Here is a 26,784-nt window from a genome sequence, read left to right on the forward strand (position 1 = left end):
ATGACTATTACTTTAGATAGAATTCAGAGACAAATTTCAGTGATATGCATAAGTTTACTTAAAATTAAAAATTTGAGATGTTCTTTATAGTTTGAATTTCTTTCTACATGTAACTATAGCATCGACTAGAGGTGCAACCCAGAGAGCAATCCCTTGATTTCATTTGTCCTGGTCTATATATTCAGACCATGGTCTCCATTTCCCAGTTTACAAGCAAATGACTCTTCCATACTTTTAGTTTCATCTAGTAAATGTAATCACTCTGGTATTGTTGGTGGTTCTATTGTTCTCCATTTCTGTGGTATAATCACTTTGGCTGTAGTAATTATATATTTAATTAGAGGAATTGTTATTGTTTCATTTTTCTTGTTATCATATAATAGCATTATTGCTGAAGAATTAAGTGTAATTTAGTTTTGGAATATTTTATCAATTACTTTCTGAATGTGGTTCCAATAGCAATCGAGTTTTTGCATTTATACCATATATGTTCATATGATCCCCTCTCTGCATTGCACCTCTAACAAGCATCTGATACATTGTACATATTTTTTAGTTTTTCTGGAGTAAAATACCACCTTGATAACATTTTGTAGTTAAGTTCTTGTATTGGGTGGCTTAACGTTATGTTTTGCTATTAATTTCTTGTAGGTGAATGATAAAATTGTCTTGCCCTTTCTTAAACCTTGAGAAAGGCCAAGAAAAAAGCCAAAATGTTGTCTGACCTTTGACCTCACTAAACATCTCTTTCCACCTTGCAAAAGGAAGTGCAGCAGCAAATGTATTGTTTTAAAACAATAAGCAACTTATATGGTGGTTTGCCCCCTTAATTATTGAACGAATTTAAGAAAATAGTATTTTAAAAGAGACTTGATTTTAAATCCCCTTATTAAATGACAATGCATATCTGCTTTTTAAAATAATCATTCCTGGAAAAAGTGTAGTCTATCTGGGACCACTAGATGGAAACCTACAGTTGCGGGTTAAAGACAATGCCACAACAATGCATTAAGCAATGAGATACCTTATTTGAATAAATAATTATACAAAAAAAAAAGTCCTCTGCACATAATGGGCTATGCCCTCATTTTCAGATGGAAGCTAACAATCTTAAAGCAAGAATGTACAAAAATATGTTATTTACAAAGAATCCCTGAATAATCTAAACGTCAGTAATAAATATTTTCACTAGAAAAAAGAAAAACTAATTCTTCCTAAGTGTTGTAAGCAATATATTCTGTTAAAAAAACATTATACAAAAGGAATTTATTGTTCTATTCTTTTAGACATAAATGAGTTATATTATTGGAATTCAGCTCCTATAACAGCACAGCAAACCATAAGGGACATCTGGTCATCTAGCAGGAATGTTACAATACCTTATTCTCCTCAGGAGTGAAAAGAATACGAAATATAGATGGCATCCCTGGAGCCACTTTGTTACACACATCACTGGGGCTGATGATTTGAAAGTAGGGTGAATTCTCCTGAATGACTTTCACCAGCCGCGGCACCTAGAAAAACACGGTTGAAGAAGGAACTCCATTGACAAAACATTCATACAAGAAGAAATTTTAAAATTAGACACTTAGAGGCAGATTTATCAAAATCTGAGTTTAGAGCTCAATACATAAAACCTCACTGATGTTCTATTCATTTCTATGGGATTTGTAGAAGCGTATTTATCTAATGGTGAGTTCTAAATTTCCCCCTTTGATAAATATGCTTATGAAAATCCTATAGGAAAGAATAGCATGTGGGTGAGGTTTTATGTATTAAGCTCTAAGCTCACATTTTGATAAATCTGCCCATGAGGGCAGGGATACTTGGGGAGATAAGTTGCGCCACAACAAATCTCCATTGTCGCGGGCGACAAATCTCCCCTCAGTTCCACCCCACCGGCTTGAATGTAAATCATCGCTACGATGTCCTGCAGTCGCTCGAAGTTTTCCTCTGAAGACAACTTTGGGCGACTGCGGGACATCGCAGCCAACCCTTTGGATGTTGCTCCCAGTAGCCTCAAAGCAGGTGCTTATTTTTGAATTTCTGCTTAGGAGGCAAGCTTTCAATGCATAAAACCCCGGGGTATTGGCCAAACAGAGCCTTCTGCAGGCTTCCAGACAACATAGGGGCTATCAAATGGCCAATTATAGCGCTGATTGGCACCTCCAGGAACTTTTTTCATGCTTGTGTTGCTCTCCCTTATTACCCCTTCCAAAAGCTTTCCTACTACGGATGTCAGACTAATAGGCCTATAGCTTTCTTGCTAACTGAAGACAGTGTGGAAAAGTGAAATTAAAAGTATTTGCATATTGCAAATACATTGGTACTTAAGAATAATTGTGAATGATGAAGAAGGCAGTTTATCATCAATAATTAATTCCTCTTTATAACCCTCCTTTTTGACATGAACTCATTACGTTGGCCTTATGTAAAAATAAAATGTGCAAAAACACTGTAAAGTAAAGCATTTTTCCAAATCTATACCACTTTACAAAATATTACACATTGTTTTTGAGCAAAAGTAAGCATCATTTAATTTATCTACAATATCCCTTTAATGGCAGGAATTCTAAATATAAAAGGCAGACTCCATGTCAACTCCATCAGAATCTCAGTGGTGAAAAGGGGAACCATTAAACCACTGTAATGTGGCTTAGAAGCCTATATCTGAAAGCCAGGACAGAAATTTAAGCATCATTTAACATATCCAAGCACCCCAGACCAGATGAACCTCTGGAGGATTCTTATTGTAGTTTAATTCCAAGGTAACACACAGCAAATGTCTCATCTAATACAGCTATGGGACCTATTATCTAGAATGCTCAGGACCTGAGGTTTTCTGGATACAGGGGCTATCCCAAAATTTGGATCCATAATTTGGTCAAAAATCATTTACACAATAATTAAACCCAATAGGATTGTTTTGCCTCCATTAAGGATTAATTATATCTTGGTTGGGATCAAGTAAAAGGTATTGTTTTAATATTACAGAGAAAAGGGAAATCATTGTTTTATTTTTTAACTATTTGATTTAGAGAGATGGCCTTCTTGTAATTCAGAACTTTATGGGTAACAGGTACCTTTCTATATTTTGTCTATATTGCTAAGGTAGCACCAGTTGCTCTACATTTCACACTCCTTATTTTATTAGCATAATATAAATGATCCTGGTCCACAGCCATGTGCAGGGTCTGCTACTGGAAACTGAGTTTTACCATTTATAACCTTTAAATTTTCTTAAAGGACATGTAAACCCCACACGCAAAAATTTAATTAGTGAACAGCCTCTTTGAAATCTTTCAATACCTGCCACACTGGTTGTCCAGAGGTTAATAGTAAGGCTGCAGCATCCCCTTAATCACTTAGATTTCCATATCCTCCTGTAACCCACTCGGCCCCCTCCCTCAAGAATTTGCTTTGGCTGTTGGCTTGTGGGCATGCTCAGTTGTTCTAAGCTCAGATTACTAAACACGCCCCCTAGTCTAGCAGCCAGTGAAGAGATAACATTGCTGGTTCCCATAGAAACTCAGCTCTAGCTGTCTGCTTCAATTTTTTTCTCCTGAGCTCAGCTTTACCATTACAGGGCTCAAACAAAGCAGAACTTTTATCAAAGACAGTTCTGCCTGTGTGAGCCTGCATTCTTGATTAAATGTATGCTGAATAAGGGTCTGTGTGTGTAGGCTGTTTGCAGATTTCAATGTATCTGATTATGTATCAGAAGAAAAATGGCCACTGGGTGAAAGCTGCTATTTGCTTTAGGAAAATGTGATGGTGCTGGCAAGCGGAGGGGATATATGTAGTATAAGTGATGCCATTTGGGTAGGGGAGATGTGCCCAACTGATATACATTGTAGGCAAATGTAGGCTTTACATGTCCTTTAAGCTTTTTTTCAGTAGGGTTCCTCATTTGGGCAGTTCTAAAAAGTTGGGTACTCTATAACCCTCTTCTATTTCCTGTTCTAAGGTAGAAGGAACATAAGGGTTACCCACAGATTCTCGCTATGTATAAAGGGGTATGGGGATAACTGTGGTTCCTCTGTATCATGTGAGGACCCATTTCAGGTTCATTCTCCCAACTCCACAACTGCTAAAACAATAGAAAATTATTTCCCAATACAGGTATAGGACCCATTATCCAGAATGCTCGGGACCAAGGGTATTCCGGATAATGGGTTTTTCCGTAATTTGGATCTCAGTACCTACTAACAAATCAATAAAACATTAATTAAACCCAATAGGATTGTTTTGCATCCAATAAGGATTAATTATATCTTAGTTGGATTCAATTACAAGGTTCTGTTTTATTTCTACATAGAAAAAGGAAATCAGTTTTAAAATTCTGAATTATTTGATTAAAATGGAGCCTATGGGAGACGGGCATTCCGTAATTCGGAGCTTTCTGGATAACGGGTTTCCGGATAAGGGGTCCGATACCTGTATAACAAAATGCATTAGAGTTTTTACAATACCACTTGTTACTTTACAGTTCTAAATAGAGCTTCAGTATTATATAAAAAGATCCACTTTTTTGCAAGTTCCAGTCTAAAAAAACTTCTGGTTAATAAACAAAACCAAACAAAAAAAACACAGGATATTTCCTTCCTTAGAACCAGTCCCTTAGTGGGATTCACAGTTGAAAAAACAAACATTAGTCCAAGGGGGTTACTGTACGTGTCATCGACCCAAAGGGTCTTTTATTTTGAAAACCAGCAGCACTCCACACTGTTACCCTCTTTTAAAGCAGTTCTCAAAACTCCCACTCAGTCCCGGATTTGTGGAGAGGCCACAAAGGCCCGGGCCTAGGGCGGCAGAAGTTTAGGGGCGGCATGCCGCCCCGCCGCAAAAAAAACTGCCTGCTAATAATTCCCCACAAGAGAACATCCAGGGGCTTTAACCCTTCCAGAGCCACAGTACAGGAGATAGGAGAGAAAACTAATTGAAATATATATCCCCTCTAAAATAAGGGTGAAGACACAAGGAGCTATAGACAATACTTAGAATTGCCTCTGCTAAAACACACAAGCCTATGAGGACCCTGTCCAATCAAAATCTGGCCAATTGCTCAATACGAAAAAATCGTGACGCCGACAAAAAAGTTGCGCAAAATACAATAAAGTCGTGATGGCGACGAAAAAATCACGGAAAATACTAAAAAAAAACGCGACGGCGACGAAAAAGTCGCAAAATTTTCGTTTCCAATCCGATTTTTTCCCATTCAGGATTCGGATTCGTGGATTAGTAAATGTGCCCCCTAGTGTGTAACTGGCCTAATGTAGAATAAATAAGTAAACTAGTGGCCTGACCTTATCGTTGTTCCTTAAAATCAGTGGCACCTCATATGTCTCACAGGCTGCATAGTTTTGGAAGACAATCTCTGAAGGAAAAGGTTGGAAAAGAGCTTGGTCCAAGTCCACTGTGGAGAACTAAAAACATTTTTAAATTAGCAAAAACCTATCCATTGTATACAAGTGTTCATCTGAGGAAAAGCTTCTATCTGTGTAAATAGCATACACAAGAGAAAACATTTGGTAAAATATTGTCTAATGGTGGTTGCACTGTTTGCTTAAACAGAAAATAAAGCCCATGGAAATAATATTACATGCAGTTTGGAGGTAGGTTTTGTAAGATGTTATAGGCATCAATGATGGTGGTTTGCTGATTTACTAGTAGGACCCACCAGTGGGAAACACCAAAACACCAGACACCACAAATTGTCCCTTGTTTTAAAGGAGAAGGAAAGGCCAAATCACTTGGGGGTGCCAAAATGTTAGGCACCCCCAAGTGACTTAAGTCGTACCTTTTACCCTGGACTGGACTGCGCGCGCATGCACAGTAGAGTGAAAAAGCCGAACTTAAACAGAGGAAGGAGGAATCGCTCGCTACAGGTACCCCGAGCTGGTGCTGTTTTCTCCTAACAGGGGCACCAGCCCAGGGTACAAGGTAAGCGATTAACATTAACATTTTGGCACTCCCAAGTGATTTAGCCTTTCCTTGTCCTTTAAGAGGGACCCTTTACCTCCAAATGGTTAGACACCACTCTCCACTGAATCTGGACAACACAATGCCTCTGTTGGTGTTTTATAGTGTGGCTAAATCTGTTAAACTGAGTTATGTGAATATGAAGTAACCTTGCAATACTTATCATCAAAACTAAGTGCTTAAAGTGGAAATTCACCTTTAAATTAGTTTTAATGTGTTATTGATAGGCCTATACTAAGCAACTTTTCAAAACATTTTAATTTTTTAATTAAAATTGTTTTTGATGTATTAGTATTCGTATTTTTTCTTCAAGCCTAAAATTTCTATCTGGCTGTGAGGGCCACTGACCCAAGCAACCAAAAATAAGACAGATTTTGGGGCTTCAGGTTTACTGTTTATTTTTTAATTGCTTTTCTGTTTTTTAGGTCTTCTTCTAATTGTTTAATTCTCACTTCCTAACTGAGTAATAGTTTTTTTGGCTGTAGGGGTCAGTGGCCCCTATCTACTAAAGGTAAAAATAGCAGAAGATATACACAAATAAAAAATGAAGGCCAATTAAAAAGTACAGGGCTTTCTATAAAATAGTAAAACTTAACCTAAAGGTGAACTACAGCTTTAATCTTAATTTGAAGCATTGCTAATTTCTAAGTTTTAGGACTTGAGGGTCAGCCAGACAAAACACAATATGTAAACTAAGTCACCTTTTGGTGGGTGGTTTCACTCATATCAAGCAGTTGAATGATCCGTGGAGGATGCATCTCCCGAGTGCTGGCCAGCCTTTCCTCTGTAGTTAGTGACATTTCCTTGAGGAATGCTGAGGGAGTCAGCTGCAATTAGGAATAGGAATAAAATAAATACCAATTCAAACAATGTCTGTACACAGTACAGGTATAGGACCCATTATCCAGAATGCTCGGGCCAAGGTTATTCCAGATAATGGGTCTTTCCATAATTTGGATCTCCATACCTTAAGTCTACTAAAAAATCAATAAAACATTAATTAAATCCAACAGGATTGTTTTGCATCCAATGCTCGGGCCAAGGTTATTCCAGATAATGGGTCTTTCCATAATTTGGATCTCCATACCTTAAGTCTACTAAAAAATCAATAAAACATTAATTAAATCCAACAGGATTGTTTTGCATCCAATAAGGTCGGATTTTTGCATCCAATAAGGTTGTGTTGGCACCAACCTTTTTTTACCTGTGAGCCACACTCTAATGTAAAATTATTTTGGGAGCAACACAAGTGTGAAAAATGTTCATGAGGGTGCCAAATATGGGCTGTGATTGGCTATTTTGTAGCCTCTATGTGGACTGACAGCCACAGGAAGCTCTATTTGGCAGTACAACTGGTTTTTATACAACCAAATCTTGCCACCAATCAAGGAATTTAAAAATAATCACCTGCTCTGAGGCCACTGGAAGCAACATCCAAGGGGTTGGAGAGCAACATGTTGCTCACAAACCACTGGTTGTAAGGGGTAATTATATCTTTGTTGGGATCACGTACAAGGTACTGTTTTATTACTACAGAGAAAAAGGAAATCAATTTTAAAATCTTAAAATTTTGATTATAATTGAGTCTATTGGAGACAGGCTTTTCGTAATTCAGAGCTTTCTGGATAACGGGTTTCTGGAAAACGGATCCCATACCTGTATAAATAATGTTCTTTCTGCCTTTCACATCAATTATCATTCAGTTCAGTTAATTTTATTGATGTTATTCAAATTCATTATTACAGTACAAACAATGGTGGCATTAACTGTGAAGACTTATACAGGTATAGGACCCGTTATCCAGAATGCTCAGGACCAAGGGGTCTTTCCGTAATTTGGATCTCCATACCTTACGTCTACAAAAAATCAATAAAACATTAATTAAACCCAATCAGGGTCGGACTGGGAAAAATCCCCGTGGGCCCCAGCTCTAGTGGGCCACGGCGGCACAGACCCAACTCTTGCAGCGCTCCCCCCTGCCCGACCGCTCCTCCCCTGACACGTTAAATTTCCGCTTTCGGGGTAGGACGTCGGGTAAGAGGCCCTGCAAGGGGGGGTTAGGGGGGTCCCTGCAGGGGGGGGTTAGGGGACACCTGCAGGGCCCCTGGGGCATGAGCCCCGGTGGGCCCTTCACCCCCCAGTCCAACCCTGAACCTAATAGGATTGTTTTGCATCCAATAAGGATTAATTTTATCTTAGTTGGGATCAAGTACATGGTAATGTTTTATTACTACAGAGAAAAAGGAAATCAGTTTTAAAATTCTGAAATATTTGATTAAAATGGAGTCTATGGGAGACGGGCTTTCCATAATTAGGAGCTTTCTGGATAACAGGTTTACAGATAAGGGATCCTATACCTGTACTTCTAAGTTTACATAAAACTGTAATATAATGTATTTACATTCCTATCAGTTTATGACAACCATTTGTAATATATCTTTCAGGGTCCCATATCCTTTTCAACATAAGCAATGAGTTGTTTAGCTTAATTATAAAAATAAAATATTATGAATGTTACTGAACTGTATTTAGCATTTAGCTTCTACATCACTGTAAAGGTCAGATCAGAGTCCATTTTGCAAAAACATCTGTTACCATATTTTTGTTTCTGTTATGTATAATCCTAGTCAGCATAATATTCCCATATCAAAAGGAGCCTTTCTTCTTTTCTTGTATTTATGTATCCATCCACATCCACTGCACTCTCTCGTCTTAAACCTTTCTATCTTGCTGCTCCTTACCCCTGGAACTCTATCCCTGAATCCCTCCGTAGGGAACACTCATCCACTCTCTTTAAAAAAAAGCTCAGCTGTTACCTTCTGGAGCACTAAAACATTATGTTGCCTAGTCCTGTGCTTAAGGGCAAATGCCCATAACCGGTGCACTCTTACCTTCCAGTTTGTGCCTGTATGTTACCCAACCACTTAGATTATAAGCTCTACGGGGCAGGACTAACATTTATTTATAAAGCGCCAACATATTCCGCAGCGCTGTGGGTTATATATATATATATATTGTATTTATTATATCACTTGTCCTCCCTGTGTGTAATTTAGTATTTTGTAAGATTGTACCCTTGTGGCGCTTTATAAATAAAGTTATACATACATACATACATACATACTTTATATGTTTATTTTGTACCAACATGTTTAGTGAGCATTTTATAAAGGACTGGCATTCATTAGAATCAGCTCCTGCTCCAGTGGAGTTTACAGCCGAGGTCTCTATCATAGTCACACAACAAACACATACATACAAAATCCAAAGGGAGAAAATACAAACTCCTTACAGATATTGCCCAGGTTATAATCAAATGTAGGACGCCTGGTCCGTAATGCAGCAGTGCTGAAAAATAAGTCACTGATTCCCATAAACCCATTTAATAAGAGCAGCTGCTTTCTGTAAGCACAGCACTTGGTTTACATAGCATAGACTTTCATTTTTTAGGATTCCCTATTATTGAAGGAAAAATGCCCTGATTCATTCTGCAACAATTACCGTTAGTGAAGGTTGTTCATCTTTGACAAGCTTGGGGTTACGTGGTGCCACCACTTTGCTTTGGAACCTGCTGGACATTTTAAAAGGCATCTCCTGGACTGACTTTGCTGCCCCTGGAAGTTTGCTGGTTGGCATGGCTGCTTCCTTTGGTAAACATCTACAATAAAAAGAAAACTTTAAAGGGACAGTACACACCCCATTTCAATATGAACTAAATGAATAGGGTTGTGCTGAACATAATTATAATAATACAGCAAAATGGATAGCAACATTGGCGTATGTATTTCCTCCCATAGCTATGCTGCCGCGTATAATTATAATTTCTTTTATCTTTTAATTAAGAAATATCTACATTTTTTGTTATTTCTGCAACTAAACAAGAATATGAAGCAGTTTCACTTTAGTACTTCCTGACACTACCTGATCCCAAAAAACTTCAAAGCAGCTGATAAAATGAATTACCAGTCCACTGAGTAGCCCCCAATAATCAGCTGCTCAAAGGCTGCTTTCAAGGACACAAGTCGTGGATCACTAATGAGACAAAATTTCACCAATCCACACAGTACTTGGTTCAAAGAAATGGTGGAGCAGACTGCATTTTGCATACATTGCAGAGCACATCTCTGACAGGCACATAACATAGGCAGGCAGTGAGTAAATGGCTCCTAAGTGCCTTGCACTAGCACTACTTAGCTAGCAAGTCTGCTTCATATTCAAACAAGAGGGCATTCCACGGGGTGCCTAGCTGCCCACCTACCCTTTCTGGATGTAGTCCCCAAAGCAGGCCACCCTGCTTTTAATGCAATGCTCAACTTTTTGCATGGCCTAATCAATTAGCCTTAGGTTGCCCTGATTGTAGCTCTGTAACTGTCTTTGACAATAAAAGGAAAAACATACTTGCTAAGTAATCAGCAAGTTTCACTGCTCCTCTGAATCTTTAGATCATCTAATTACTAATCTAGAACAAATCTAATTTGTTTATTTAATATAAAAGAGGGATAGAGCACTACTCCTCACAGAAGAGCACTCCATCCTTTTAAATGCACATGTACAACAAGTCCTGAAAGTGTATGAAAAAAGCAGAGTAAATATACAAGATTGAACGGATGGATTAAATGAAAACAGTCTCCATACCGCTTTAAAACTAGACACAAAGCACTGAAAGGCTAATTAGCACATAATTATGTTGTATTTATAATGGCTAGATTTTCTAGCCCACATACCTAATATACTGTATATAATCTTCTCCAGAATTAGCACTACTGTTGCCTTTACATTAAATGAGATATGGAAAATATTGGCACAAATGTACTGGTGGTGAGCAGTGCAGAGAATTTGCCATGGGCAAACCAATACTTTGAAGTGCCTCTGGTTAGGGCTTTACACCTAGTTAGTAATACTGAATAGAAAATGCTGAACAATAGGAACCTCAATTTAATTTCCAACCAGTTTATATTTATTAATGTTACTGTATATATACATTTAGAATGACTAACAAAATATTTACAAGTTTTGTAATTATTAAACAGTATTATAACACATCAAGCATGTTTTCACATTAGAATCCTGATTTCTCAGGGGTCTGTCAAAAAGGCATACATTCTGGAAAAAATGCAGATTGCCTGAATGGGACTGCAATAAAATTCCAGAAAAATATAAAATCTGGGGACATACAGTAAAATAGGGGTTCTAATGTATGTAGTTCTAAAAATAAAGTAAATGACAAGTACTTGTGTGCAAGTTGCACTCAATTTCACGGCCTGTGTACAGTGCAAGGTTCCCTTGCCCATCTGCATAAAGTAGCCCAATGACCCGTAGTAAAACGTAGGGAAGCAGGGGCATGACAGATACGTTGGTCAGACTTAGCCACTCCCAGTTGCAGGTGATTAGTTAATTCGTAAGGGGTATAAAATGCTGGTAACTGTTCCCGCTTCTCAATCCATTTTAGTCAGCATAGTAAAACGCCCACCCTCCCTCCCTATAGAAGTGGAGATAGCGGAGTGTCGTTGGCGGGGTGATTAAGTTGGGGGAAAACAATGGTTGGGTTAGGAGGGGAGTTTTACAGTTAAGTGGGGCTGGCATGCTTGGAACCTCAGGGGTAAGAAAGTGGATTAGGAGGTGAGTTTTGTTGGGTAGTTGGTTCCGGGCCAAAAGGGCAGCTGGCAGCGCCAGTTGCGCTGCGCAGTTATTGGATTGTTACAGTGTTTGGTTATTTAAAAGTTGATTTGTTTGTTATACAAACATTTGTGTTATGTTTGAGATGTTGTTTCACATTTGTTATTTATGTTATGTTTTAAATTAAAACTTTGCTTGTTGTTAATAAATTTTCTGCGGCCATTTTTATCCCAAGAATTGGTGTCTGTGTGTTTATTGGGGATGGTAAGTAAAGAGGTAAAAGGGGGGGTGTTGGTTGGGAGAAGGGCGGGTCAAGATCCAACGTTATTTATGTCATGTGTTTTATTGTAATCAGAAAACTGGCACAAGAAAACTTTGACATTTATATAGTTCTGTCTGCACAATGGGGAAGATTAGACATATCCAAACCAGACATTACATTACTTCTAAGTTCTCCCACCCGTTGAAACACCCATACTGGCATTTTTAAACCCTTACCAATGAAATTGTTTATAATATTTGCTCCTAAAGGGAGGATAGTGCAGCGGCGCAGATGAAATCCAGACAGCTGAAAAAAACACTGAACCTACTTATCTATACCTGTCCCTGTAATTAATTACTGTACAGTATACAGCCGTAATACTTAATAAATATAGCTTTACCTCACTTAAATCCTAGGTGTTCAAGTTACTACTTGTAAATTGTAAAATACATTTTTTAAGCGAATTACAAATTGGTATGTGCTTTAATATACAGAAGCAAAGGCAACCCTAACCTCAGTCTCTAGTGAGTAGAAGTCTGATGAAAAATATATTGTAGTAAGAAACAGCCTTTCCTCAAAGGCAGAAACCTCCCAAGAGTAGGAATCCCATGGCAAAATTTCTTGTCCAAAACAGATCTTAGAAACAACTACTGTATCAGAGTTCTAACAAGAATAATTAGGTATTGCACTTATACTGTATATAAGCAGAAATCAATTCAGCGTTTTCCTTTTCTTACTAAGCAAGGGAACTAACACATTGCTCTAGATGTTTCCTCTTTTTCTCTTTCCAAATCAAATTAAATTCACTTGCTAACTCTTTTTTTGGTGGCTGTTGTTAAGCAGAGGTTAATGCAGATAAAAGGAAGATAATACAAAATGGTTATGTAATGTACAACGATGCTCCAAATCTCAACCTGTTACTGCTTGTAGAATTAAGCAGTCTTTAAAATTGAACTAAAATCCAAGTTTTTCAGCTGGGAAAAACCTAGGGCTAAGGACATCAATGTTGTTCTTCTACACTAGTGTATCTATATGTTTTGTTTCTGGTAAAATGAATGCTTGATGCCAATGTTATTAATAGGGCATAAAGTTAATCAGAGAAGGACATGTGTAACAAAAAACAAAAAAATCAATAAAAATCCTGCACAGAACCTACTTAGTTCCTGCTCGGCTGCATAAAATATACCCTTCATGCAACATGTTGTATTGCTGTATTTTCATTTTAAAACACAAAACTTTGGCTCTTAAATTTACCAGAGGCAGATTTTTGCTAACCCTGGTAACTGGCAGCTCACTGCCACCTGAGACAATGTTCTCATCTTGCCTAAGGAGCATCCCTGGGTACTTTGTTCCATATATGGTGAAATTCAAAATTTTATCCTGTTATTGGGACTTTGTGTGCCACCTGTGATCCAGAGTTCTGCATATAACATTCCAAAATGACCCTTTTGTCATGCTCTTGGGGCAAAAACCCAGAAAATTCACCAATGCAGCTCATAGGCTGTGTCAATATATTTTAAGGGCAGTAAGAATCAATCACAAGCAACAGGAAAAAGCTTACCCTTCTGCTGACAATCTTAGAAGTAAAAATAATTAATATAGCAATCGAGGAAAAATTTAACTTATATACTACAGAATGACACGGAAGCAAATCATTTAATTCGGCTCCCTATCGACCCTATGCTATTCTCTTTCTTACACAGGCCCAGATTTGTGGCAAGGCCACAAAGGCCCGGGCCTAGGGCGGAAGATATGTAGGGGCGGCATGCCGCCCAGCCGCATTGTGATGTTGCTCATACGGAGCAATGGTGACCGGACGCACAGAAACTTTAAGGCGTCCTCTCCCCACTGATTCGTATGACTTAAGTGGCGAGCATGCGCGAACGGGATGGGGGGGTTGGCTGCGCTAAAGGTGCGGGTGTGGCGCATGCGCAATCGACGTAGGCGGGCGGCAGACCGGGGGCGGCCTTGGGGTGCCAAATACAGAAATCCGGCCCAGTTCTTACATGTAAGAGGTTTTACCTAGTAAAGGTTGGACTTAAAGCCAAGATATGTTTTATTTCCAGTTTCAACACTTGTTCTATATTTTCTGTAAACTCAATAAAACACTTCAGTTTAAAAGTAGAGAAAGTCTGGTACTTTTTTTTCTAGAAAACATATAAACCCTAACAATATAAAGAAGAGTTTAATACTCTGCCTAGCATGAGTTTTTTTAAAGGGGACCTGTCACCCAGACATAAAAAGCTGAATAATAAAAGTCCTGTTCAAGTTAAACATGAAACCCATATTCCTTTTTTTTAATAACACATCCTTACCCATTATAAAGGCATTTAAAAATCCCATCTGTCAATCATAAATTGCCTGCCGCGCCTCTATGCCTTTGGCAAAGAGGCGGGGCAGACAATACCTTTAGCTTACCATTCAGCACTTCCTAGATGTCACTGCACTTCTCACTTTTCCCTTCACCATCACCCATCACAATTATGTAGCCAGTGCATGGGTATGGGCATCTGGTCCTCCAACAAGATTTTGGGGTGATGCAAAGCTTGCCTTACTAACAGTGTCCACAAAATGGCAGCTGCCTGCTTCCTGTGATTGAATAGTTCCAAGACTGAAGGATCAAGATTTATACTATCTATATAGTGTAAATGAAGTTTATTTTACTCAACTAACATGATAGAAAAGTTATTTCTTAGGGTGTCAGGTTCCCTTTAAGTCAATACAGGAAATGTAAACACAGCAAAGAATATTAGAAGATTTATAAATAAATAAAACATTTAGCAAAAATATAGAAATCCTAAGATTTAAATATATTTAGGTAGGTTTATGTTAGAATGTATTTATGCTAGTTAAAACTCTAACATCCTGTTTTATAACATTTCAGAAATCGTGTAAGAGGCAAATCCAATTCAACTGCAAAAATCTAAATTGCAGTCATATGGGAGCAATGAAGATGCAAATAAAATAAAATAATAAAAAACATTCCTTGGGGGATTTGGATACATTCAGAAAATGAAGCCAAGAAGCCACGGTCTGCATATCTATTTAGATCCAGAATATCTTATAGACTAAATTATCAGCACTCTTATATCAGGCTGATTTTTGACATTCCCATCTCATATTATCCATATCCGTACCACAGATTGTTCTAAGCAGAGAAACATGAATCCACTTTTATTTGCAGATTATATTCTACAGCAGAAGTACTCTGAATGGCAGATCAATGTAGTTTTAAACCATGACCTCACAGTCAGAATATGTAAAAGGAGACAGAATAACTGATATAAGGAAAGTTAGGAAGGTCATGTTTTTTTTGAAGAGTATTTCATTATTGCAATATTTAGACTGACTACAATAGAAATTTTAGAAGTTTTGTAGTATTTTTTTATTGGGTTTTTCCAAGAGATGTGTGCCATCAGCCATATTAAATTATATAACATGGCAATGACAATCCTCTGGAACTTTGTAACAAAGCTCTAAGTTCCATCATACTATAACACATGCCAACTATCAGCAGTGGCATATGTAGAAACCCAGGGTCCCAAGTGTAAATTTTGCAGAGGCAACCCACATCAGCAGCCACAACATCAGCTAATTTGGTTTACCAGATACAGACACCATAAAGCAACTGCAAGGCAGGACTCATAGGAAGCTGCATCCTTAAGCAATTCCACCCCCTGCCTCCACAATATTAATAATAAATTAATGATAAATTCACATTCATTAAGGGGTTGGAGTAAATGGAAAAATGCCCATCTACTATATCATATCATTAAAGTTATATCCATCAACAAAGAAATTAAATTGGGCAAAGCTGCAGGTAGCAGTTACACTGAAAACCTAGAATACCTTAAGCTTGCTTTACATAAGATATAAAATGGTACATAGAGCTCTGCTTTGACTTAGCAGTAATTCTTGGAATTATCCATGCATATTTAATTATGCTTCAGGGAAAATGCAGAGAATTTAAATATTTAGTAATTCCTTATAAATTCCTTATATTTGAATGAATGTATTCCTAGTTTCTATCACAACTATAATGTTCTTTTTTAAAAATTAAGAAATAGATTTATGAAGCTCGGCCTCTTTAGTAGCATCAAGTTGAATGAACAAGCACCACACATGATGTAACCATTACAGATACTGGGCCTCCATTACAAAACACAAGGCATAGGGGCACATTTACTAACCCACGAACGGGCCGAATGCGTCCGATTGCGTTTTTTTCGTAATGATCGGTATTTTGCGATTTTTTCGGAAAATTATCGCGACTTTTTCGTTACCAATACGATTGTTGCGAAAAAACGCGAGTTTTTCGTAGCCATTCCGAAAGTTGCGATTTTTTCGTAGCGTTAAAACTTGCGCAAAAAGTTGCGATTTTTTTGTAGTGTTAAAACTTGCGCGAAACGTTGCGCCTTTTAAGTTTTAACGCTACGAAAAAAGCGGAACTTTTCGCGCAAGTTTTAACGCTATGAAAAAATCGCAACTTTCGTAATGGCTACGAAAAACTCGCGTTTTTTCGCGCAAATCGTATTGGTAACGAAAAAGTCGCGATAATTTCCGAAAAGTCGTAAAGGCGCCGAAAAAATCGCAAAAAATACGAAAAAGTCGCAAAATGTTCGTTTTCCAATCGGAATTCTTCCAATTCGGTCGGAATTCGTGTCTTAGTAAATCAGCCCCATAGTGTAAGCTATTGCGAGTAGGGCCCTCTGTAACCCTTGTAACCCTACCCCCCCCCCCACACACACACAAACACAAAATCAACACATGCAAAGTTCAGGTCACTTGCAATTTTGTTTGTGTTTCTGGTCAGCCATAAACCTATCCCTCCCGATCCCATTTAAAGAGGAAGCAGACCCACACAACCCGGCCGCAGGTTCTACTTTCTTTATAGTGACAGTAGACAAAGTGACATTAGATTCAGTGCTAACTGCAGCCACATTGAAATGCATACCTCCCAACATTTTGAAAATGGAAAGAGGGACAAAAAGAAATGCCGCGCAAAGCGCCACGCCCCCTAAATACCAGTCTCATTTGACTACATTTGGCAGGTTATTTAATGTTTGAACACATTTCTGGGGGTTTTGGGGTCTTGTTTAGCTTATTGGTTACAGCTGTATCTCAGTGCAGGTGTGGCTTTTTAACTTTCTGGGCTCTCTGCCAAAAGCTACTTAATTAATTAAATGTGAGAAACAATGTTTCTAAGTGCAGGTATAGCTTGTTAACTTTCTGGGCTCTCTGCCAAAAGCTACTTTTTAATTAAATGTATATCTTTTTTAGCATTCAGTACAGGAGATCTAAGAGACTTTTCAGGAAGAATCCGGGACTGCGGGTTGAGCTGTCAAAAGAGAAACTGTCCTGTAAAAATTGGGACAGTTGGGAGCTATGGAAATGCAAAGGGATCAAGTGCTCTGTGAGTCTTAGGGCTCAGGCACTTTTGTGTGTGGGATAAAAAAATGAGACCTGCACTGTTTTTGTACTACATGTATTAGTAAAGTACATGGTAGAAAATAAATAGTTTTAGGTCTGGAGACATTCTTCCTCATCTTTCACTTACTGCCAAGGTCCTTAACCCAATTTATATAACCTTATGATTCCGCATAACTAGGGTATGACTGTAACATACCCACTGTAAAACACTGTAAAATCTATATTTATGATATAATCACTTGGAATATATTACTTAGGTCATAAATTCTATGGGACAAGGACCTCCCTTATCCTGTGCCCTAAACGTGTGCTACTTAATATATAAAATTATATAAATATATTTTGTTTATTGTATTTTCTTAAAGTCTACTATTAGTGCACTATAATTTGTATATCAGTAGTGCTATAAAAATATAGCTATACATACATATTAGTGTTTTTGCAAGAACAGTAGGATACATACAATCATACAGAAAACCTTAAAATCCCACTTGTGTAAGTAGAAATGCCTATTTATGAGCTTAAAATGTGTTCATGTATATTTTATTATATAAGCGTGTAAGTGACCTACATTTTATGGTTCTTAATCCAAATATTACAAACACTCTTTTATACTTTAAGCCATCTTTTCTAAAGGACTTCCCACAACACACCCATCACATAAATGCATTTAAAAATGGTTTAGGCTAAAAGGAATCTAGAACATAATCAAGGAATTATCTGCTTTATGTAATTCTGAATCCAAAAATGTAAAACATATACAAAAAGACTACAGCAGTAAAATTAATTTTCTTACTTAAATACTAAAAGAGTTGCAGCAGAAAATCTAAGGACTGTAACAATTACAGTGAAACCTCAATTTTATATATAACACATAATAAACTTCCCTGATTTTACACCATTTTTTTCTGATCCCCTGAAAAACTTAAAATAGGTGTTCTACTGTAAATGTTTGCCTCCTTTCCCCTGTAGTGAACTACCCCTTTCAAAGAAATATATTCCCCCCTTTTGACATGAGCTAATTTAGTTATACTTGTGTAACAAATGTGCATAAACACTTAATTTCCAGAAATAAATATACATAATATATATATTGTTTTTTTCTTTAAACACACATCTGATTCCACAAGACTGAAGGGACCATTTCACCACCCCATTAGGCTTACAGAGGGATCCAACCTCTCCCTCACCTTGTTCCATTATGAAGTGATGCATTTTGGAACTTGAAGTCCCTTTGCTTTTCAGAAAATCTTTATTTTTGTGTGTTCAGTGTTTATACAAATTTTCTACATAGCCCAACTAAATGAGCTTGTGTCCAACATGTCTTTTTGTGTACCCAAGGTCAGGGTCAGACTGGGCTGGCAGGACACCAGGAAAAAACCCAGTGGGCCCCAGCCCTCACAGGCCTTTCTGAATGTCTGTGGATGGTAAGGACACCCCCACCCCCTCTCCCCCGATCACAGCTGCAAAGTAAAGAAGTTGCTCAGCACTTGCGGAGAGGTGCCAGACATAGGGACGAGGGCCTTTGAGGTCACAGAGATGGCCATACTTCCCAACTGTCCCAATTTTGATAGCTTAGCCCGAAGTCCCGGATTCTTTGTGAAAGTCCCTCATTTCCCTTTGATCTCCTGCACTGAATGCTAAAAAAGATACAATGTTTCACAAACTTAATTTAAAAAGTAGCTTTTGGCAGAGAGCCCAGAAACTCAACAAGCTACACCTGCACTTAGATACAATTGTAACTTATAAGCTAAACAGATCTCTTTGGGGGAACTGAGACTTGCAGCTTAAAGGGCAATTTCACCTTATTTAGCAAAACTGTAATAACACATAAAACAAGACACCAAAACCTCCAGAAATGTGTTCAAACTAAAATAATTTGCCAAAATTTGTAAAATGGGAGTGGTATTTATTTAAAAATGGGTGTGGTAAAAAATATTTTTGTCCCTTTTTACGTTTTTCAAATGCTGAGAGGTATGCCCTAAAGGTCCTACCTCAGTAGGCTCTGGACACCCCAGTCCAATGCTGACCAAGGTATGTAAAGATAAAATGTTGCAGGCTGAGGTAGGTTGTCTACAAATTAAGGTATTTGTTCTAGCAAATCACTCACTTTCTACCACATTGGATTATGTTTAGTGCATAAAAGGGGCCAACAACTGGTAAAAGAGCTCAAAGTGTAATACAGTTGGATCAGCCAACTGCATAAGCCTAAAAATCTAACCAGCCAAAAATTCCACCAAGAGGTCATCACTTAACCCAGAAAGCTTACACCAATTATATACATCCCTAAAGCTGGCCATACACGTTAAGACTTTTCTCTCCCTAATGACCAATTTCAGTGCAATCTGACAAATCCATCAAATTATAGTAAGGTTAGTGGGCACCGAATTATCGTATATCTAGTGATTTGTCATTCATCGGTCACAAAATTGATCAGGCAAGTATGAAAATTTTCATTGTTAACAATGAAATTTACCCATAGTCCAATTGTTTGCAGGGCTATCTACCAGGCAGGGAGGCTTAGGTCATGGGATCTTCTGTACGGTAGTCCCTCTCCCCAGCCCCTTCTGCCACTGTAATTTTCCTGCTGCAGCAAACAAGCAAGGAAGTGGTCAGTCATGCAGGACATGTGGTTGTGAGGAGAGCTAAGCACAACCCCCCTTCATCCTAAAAATGCTTCACGATGCTTAAAGTGGAACTCAAAGCAAATACTGAAAAATTCAGTCCAATCTACCCAATTAGAAAATATAATTCTAAAATGACTTTAAAGTTATTCTCTGCATTGTTGTGTGATGTAGTAGAGACTACCACTCATTCAACCAGGTCTCCAGTTCCCACAGCGTCTTGCATGTTCTGCAATTGACCTGTGAAGGAGCATGCAGTGCACCGCAGGAATTGTAGCCTTGGCTTGAGAAGAGCTGGAATATGTTATACTGTTTTAAGAGTCAGAAATGCAAAATACCACTATTTGAGTGCAGCCCCCCTTTTAAACTATTTCCATCAAGCACAGTATAGAGCTAAGCACAGGGCATTATAAAGCTGTATAAAGTAGTTCCATCAGCAACATACTGGGTGGAACTACCAATGCACTGGTCCAGAAGATGAGTTCATATTTTAGGGGCACATTTAGTTCTAAATAAAAAAAAAAAGTGCAAGGTACAGTAGAACCCCCATTTTACATTTTTTTAGGGGGCCAAAATAAATTGAAGTAAAATACTGGAAAATATAAAATCAGGGAAATGTATTACATAATGGTGGCAACACAAAAAAACTGTGTAAAATGAGGGAAAACTTAAAATAAGGGTATGTAAAACTGTGGTTTAACATCCTTCTCCTCTTATTGTTGCCCTCAAAAATTCCTAAGCAGCACACAACATAATTTCAGCCATTGTGACAGATCACTACATATGTTGCTTAAAAGCACTTGTCAATACTAGAAAACTCTAACCAATAATAAAGAACATCTTTAGCAGAGCCAAATTTGAGAACAAGGCGTCCCGTGACCATCCCCTTTCCGGGCCTTACCTTTAGGGCTAATGCTAATGTCCCATGGAGCGATTTTGTCACCCGCAATAGATCTATGCTAACGGCAACAACGGAAATTGCTAGTGGAAAGGTTTTCCAAAGTTGCACAAAGTTGCCTGCAGGAGGAAACTTTGTGCGACTTCGGAAAACCAGTGCAGTGCGTAGTCCATTTCAAGGTGATTACCATGGGCCTAAGCTTCAGAAGCGCTTTTGATCAGATTTTGTGCATCAGATTTTATTTGATCTTATCATGCAACAGCATGTAGGACCCAACAAAATCTGATCTCCATAGTTTGTAATTTAAGGTCAGATGAGATAAAAGAGGCTGGTGTGTTTTGTTACTGTATCTACATCTGACACTGAATGTAATTAAAAAAAAGTTGTTCCAACTGAATCCAACTATAGTGTCAGATGTGGACGCAGCAACGCAGATGGCAAACATTACAAGTATTTTACAAAAAGCATTTTTGTATCAGTCCCATAATATTTTGACCCATGTAACTACATTCAACTTGTCTCTGGAGGCATTTTGTAGATTAGACCCCATCTGGCAAAAGAGCTTGTGGAGTTTAACCCATAACTTGTTGCGCTTCAGCTGAGCCAGGAGTACTCATAATTCGCTGACAGCTAACAAGCAGGCAGTTCCCTGCGACAAAAATAATTTACACCCATAGGCACTGCCACACATTAAAGCCAACTGGACCATGAGCAGAACAACAGAACATAGAAAATTAGATTTCCAAAGACATTCCCTAAATATGAAGCCAACATAATTACGTTATGTATTGAATATTGTTATACTACTCTTCCAGTATGAAACCAAAAGCAGCTGAAGGAGGGTCGGAGTCTTAAAGTAAAGATATGCTTAGTTAGTACTGTTTAACGCTCTCTTTTTGCGCTACTTACAAGCTTCCTGTATGTGGCTGCAGCGCTCTATCCCCTCGGCACTCCAACTACTTCGTCCCTTCCAAACACACGTTCTTCTTAAGTATTGACTGTATAGAAACCATAGTATACACAGACGCGTTGCGCGTACCCTGGTTACCCGAGCAACAGGTCTCCAGACTTCCAAATAAAGCTTGCTCCCATTGGTCGCAGGGTTTTCCTTGTTCTCCATGGCATCGTATGTAAATAGAGTTGCGAACAAAGAGTAAATCCAGAGAATTTAAGTAAAGTAAGATTACTTGCATGTATATTAAGAAGTTTTATAGGGTATAAGGTAATTTTGTTATCCCTAGTGTTTTTCTTTTTTCTTTGGTCTTTTCACATGCCCTTGAAAGCTGTTGCGCGTCTGTCAAACTATGCAAGTGTAGACCCCAGCCACTTAGTTTCCATTGTCCACCTTTATGAAAAACGGCGTGGTTTTCCTGTGTATAGATAAGGTACTAAAATGGGCGCTTAACTGCATTAATCTACGTACAAGTGTACTAGCGATGATTTAGGAATTAGACAATCTGCTACAAGTTATAAAGTGAAACCAAACATATGATTGCCTGGTATAATGGAAAATCTACTATGCTTGCAGAAAATGTATCTCTCAAAAATGTTCAAAAAATGGGTGTATACATTAAATTTACAAGAAAAGATAGAAAAAAACCAATGTGTTTATATAGCATTAACACCTTTCCGCAGTACTTTACAGACATTATTCATCATTCACATCATTCCATGCCCCAGAACCAGGGTTGGACTGGGCCACCGGGAAAAATCCCGGTGGGCCCCAGCGACCCAGACCAGACCCTTGCTGGTGCTCCCCCTCCCGACCGCTCCTCCCCTGAAGCGTCAAATTTAAGCGCTCGGAGGAGGACGTCGGGTGGGGGGCCCTGCGAGGAGGGTTAGGGGACACGCCTGTCTGGGGGCACCTGCAGGGTCCCCGGACAGGACCCCCCGTGGGCCCTTCACCCCCCAGTCCGACCCTGCCCAGAACTTATGTCTATGGTCCATTTCACATTCACACACACTATGGTGGATTTAGTCAGAAGCCAATTAACCTGCCTGTATGTTTTTGGAGTGTGGGATGAAACAACCAATACAAGAGGTAAAGAGCTTACATTAAAGCCTTTGCCCACTGCCATGTAATGGAATATAAAAAGGAAAAAAATTATCATAGTTGATAATATTTTCTTCTTCTGGACTGTAACAAGGCATTGGGCACAGGCTTCATTGGTGCTTGTTGTCATGTGAAGGAACAGGATAGCTTTGCTTGCTGCAATTGAACAGCCATGTAAGTAAAGCAGCCTCTCTGTCTCAATAATATTTTCCTTGGAGGTGGTCATTTAAAACTGACCAACAGCACAAATGATTAGAGTAAACTGATGCAGGCTATCACCACTAATGTAACTAGTGTGTTGCAATGGGGGCCTTCTCTGTACCTTACTCCATCTAACTGCATGGCATGTCTCCTTGCAGCATTGTCACTGTGCTAATAATTTCTGGCCCTGGCCCTGTCACACCCCCAGCACCTTGGTAGCCATTGGCTACAGCACAGATGCAATGTGTGGCTACCCAAATAAGTGTTCCTTCTGTGTTCACCTGGATGTATTGTCTGATAACAAATTGAGTAAGTAGGAATATGACATGTTTTGGGCTTAACCGTGTCATGTGAATTTCTAATAAAACACTGGGAGCAAGTATAATGCATTACTTTTTAGTTCCTACATTACAGGTATGGGACCTGTTATCCAGAATGCTCGGGACTTTCTCGGGGTTTCCTCGATAAGGGGTCTTTCCATAATTTGGATCTCCTACCTTAGGTCTACTAAAAAAAATTATTTAAACTGTAATTAAACCCAACAGGATAGTTTTGGCTCCAATAAGGATTAATTATATCTTACTTGGGATCAAGTACAAGGTACTGTTTTATAATTACAGAGAAAAAGGAAACCATTTAAAAAATGTGAATTATTTAATTACAATGGAGTCTATGGGAGATGGACTTTCCGTAATTCAGAACTTTCTGGATAACAGGTTTCCCGATAAGGGGTCCGATACTTGTACTTTGAGACAACTGCACAGAAGAATTTAGTGATTCTGACAAAATATTGGTGTCCCTTCACTCTACATTCTATGCCACCAAAAGGAGACGTGTACAAACAATTGTTGTGTAATAAAGTTAAACCTTGAGCACATACTCAAATATTGTTGGTGTACAAATTATGTAACTTTTTGCTCTATACTGGAAAGGTGTAGCAACAAATGTCCATGGAATAATTTGACTTGTAGAAAAATGTTTCAGAAATCAACCCTTTGATGCCTTTCAGCACAGTGATTGGTCTAGGTCTGTAAGAGTTGGTTTTAGGGTTTTAAAACAACAAAAGTTTAATTCACTGCTATGTATGCCAACAATCATGGACTGCTACAACTAGTGATGTGCAGGCTGGCCCAAAACCCACGGGACCCATGAGTTGGGCAGGTTCAGGCTCACATTTGCACAGACCTTACTGTGCTTGGCCTCTGCTTCTGGCAGGCTTTATTTAAAGGCAGCCACCTGCCACGCTGCACCCCTTTCATAATGTCAGAGATGGGGTGGGTAGGGCATAGGTTTATAAATGGAGGTGGATTGTTGGGTCAAGTGTGGGTTGGGAGTGGGCAGGTTAGGGTCGGGTGCAGGTCTGAGAAATCCTTCAAGATACTGGTACAGTGCTTAAGCCCATCACATAATCATGCACTTTTCAGAAAAGCTAAGCATGGCCCAGGGTCCAAGATTTGTAATTTTAGGTCTGCATCCAAAAATTATCCAAAAAATACATGGGCTGTCTGTGGCCAGCTTTACTGTAGATGTGCTCAAACCTCAAACTCAAAAAATATTTCCCTGTACAAATGCAGTTGCCAGTAAAAAAAAAATGAAGAATGAGGCAACTCAACTCTATGGCAGTTTTCTTAAGAAAATATAGATACAGATCACTACCCGCCATGTGATTAGTAACTTATATGAATGACATTTGTCTGTCACTGTATATGTAGCCTTTAATTGTATATTTTCAGGCCAAATTCTGCCCTATGTATGCCGTAACAGGCAGATGCCATTCAAGCCAGCTACTGCATTCACAACATGGTAGCATGTCATACTGTATTTTCTCAATCGAGTTTTTCCACCAGAGGAGACATAGCCTTCAGTATGTTTTGTGTGTTGATTAAATTGAGTTCCCAGTGCCCATAAGAGTGTGTTATTAAACCCTCATCGTTGTTTATGTTGCTGCATTTCTGGGAAATTGGTATCTTCGCATACTTTGTGTATTTATTGATTTACTTTTTTTGGGAGATTAGAGGTAACCGGACCCCCTTTTTTATGCAGAATTTGTTTATTGTATTCCTATAATGGTTAGTTGTAACAAAAAATATTATGTATGTAAATGTTCTTTTTACTGGTTCAACAAATGATCCTATTAGTCAAGTAATATTGAGCCACAACATGAACATTCACATTCAACCTTTTTGGGGCTTATTAGTGTGTCACAGCATTTTCTGATCAAAATATGCAAAGCCATAGAAGTGGTAAATTCTGGGAAATAATGCCTGTGCTGCTCTACTGTGCCCCAACAAAGGCTAAACTAATCTGTAGTAGGGATCCCATAATCATCCTGGCTGTGCTTTATAAACTCAAGGGTGAAGTTATTTTCTATGCCTGTATTCAGTCTGGTTCCCGTGAAACTGAAAATCGTAACTCTGAACTCAGTTGCTTGACAATTACTGAGACCAAGACAGAGAAAACATGTCAGGGGCTGCAAACACTGTAGCACAGTTCTGCAGTTTACGACTATTGGGGCATGTTTTTGAGGAAATTAAGAGTGATATGGTTGGAGATAGGGCCTGGGAGGCCTGGACACAAAAGCTATAAGCAAAGATTTGCCAGGGAGGGTTTTGTTCAACTATAATGTATTCTTTTAAAACAAATCTGCAGCAAAGTACCCTGGCCTGATTTGTTTTCTAAAGAAGAGGCAGACTGACCCTTGTAAAATATTAGCAATTGGTCACTGGGGGGGGGGGGGGGGGGGGGGGGGGGTGCCTGACATTGTCCCCAGTGTCCCCAGTATCCTTCCACATTTTTATCCTTTTATGATTCATAAATAAACCTATTCTACATGCACCATTGCCTGTTCCTCATATCATACACACATAAGTATGCCCATCAAGGTGCTTATATGCCAGAAAACTGGAGCAGCATTATGTTTCTGCAGAAAGCACAACTAGCAGGCAAGGAGTTCAAAAAGAATAGGATTGCTTCTATATAAAGTGCTCATTATCTGATTCTCTGCCATCTTTGCGCTTTTATTCTACAGACAAAGAGATCAATAAGAAAAAGTGACTTTTTTATCCCTCATTCTTCCTTCCAGTTTGGGAATCAAGAGAATATAAGGCCAGCAGGCAACAAGTCACCTGATTCCTGTGCTTGCCCCCTTTATGCCTAGAGAGGCTCAGGCACATGGAGAGACAAGAAGAACTGCGAACAAAAGCTTTTAGAAATGACAGGAAGCTATTCATAGCTCTTGGCAGCATTTTTTCATGGATAAACCAAGGTCTATACTAGATTGGTGGAATAAGGAATGCCCAAAAATGTGCAGGATATTTATATAGGTGTCTTATAAAGCTGTTCTTAATTGTATTTAGCTATTTCTTTTTATTTTTGATGAAAAACAAATTATTGGGATTTTACCCCACAATACAATATATAACAATTATATTGCCAACAGTTCACTCTGATTAAAGATCAAAGATACAATCCATTTTGTGCAGACATGGATATGGTATGAAGTGGTTATTAGCATGGTGTCCCATATACAGCGTGGAACACAAGATTAATTTGTAGTTTAAGGAGCTTAAAGGAACAGCAAAACCAAAAATGAAAGCGTATCAAAATAATATATTATGTACCAGTTGGCCTGCACTGATAGTTGTTATGTTGTGTGTTAGTTTCAAAAACCCTACTATAGCTTATATAAATGCCCTACTGTGTAGGCATGGGGGCAGCC

General features: G+C 38.6%; 1 protein-coding gene across 3 annotated transcripts in view; it reads right to left on the reverse strand.

Moving 5' to 3' along the window:
- Positions 1-21,831, reverse strand: part of hydin (HYDIN, axonemal central pair apparatus protein) — a 137,936-nt gene extending 116,105 nt beyond the window's left edge. For 2 of the 3 annotated variants that reach the window (XM_002931686.5, XM_012961640.3), the window contains exons 1-5: positions 21,722-21,830; positions 9,484-9,640; positions 6,684-6,809; positions 5,307-5,426; positions 1,380-1,514 (exon numbers count right to left, since the gene is read on the reverse strand). In XM_002931686.5, the coding sequence (XP_002931732.3) occupies positions 1,380-1,514; positions 5,307-5,426; positions 6,684-6,809; positions 9,484-9,618 (516 nt within the window). In that variant the 5' untranslated portion in view covers positions 9,619-9,640; positions 21,722-21,830. Of the gene's footprint in view, positions 1-1,379; positions 1,515-5,306; positions 5,427-6,683; positions 6,810-9,483; positions 9,641-21,721 lie in introns of all 3 variants that reach the window. The other variant, XM_031900834.1, reaches the window with a different exon arrangement.
- Between the last annotated feature and the right edge of the window lie 4,953 nt (positions 21,832-26,784).

Source organism: Xenopus tropicalis, chromosome 4 (assembly GCF_000004195.4).
Source record: "Xenopus tropicalis strain Nigerian chromosome 4, UCB_Xtro_10.0, whole genome shotgun sequence".
Lineage (NCBI taxonomy): Eukaryota > Metazoa > Chordata > Amphibia > Anura > Pipidae > Xenopus > Xenopus tropicalis.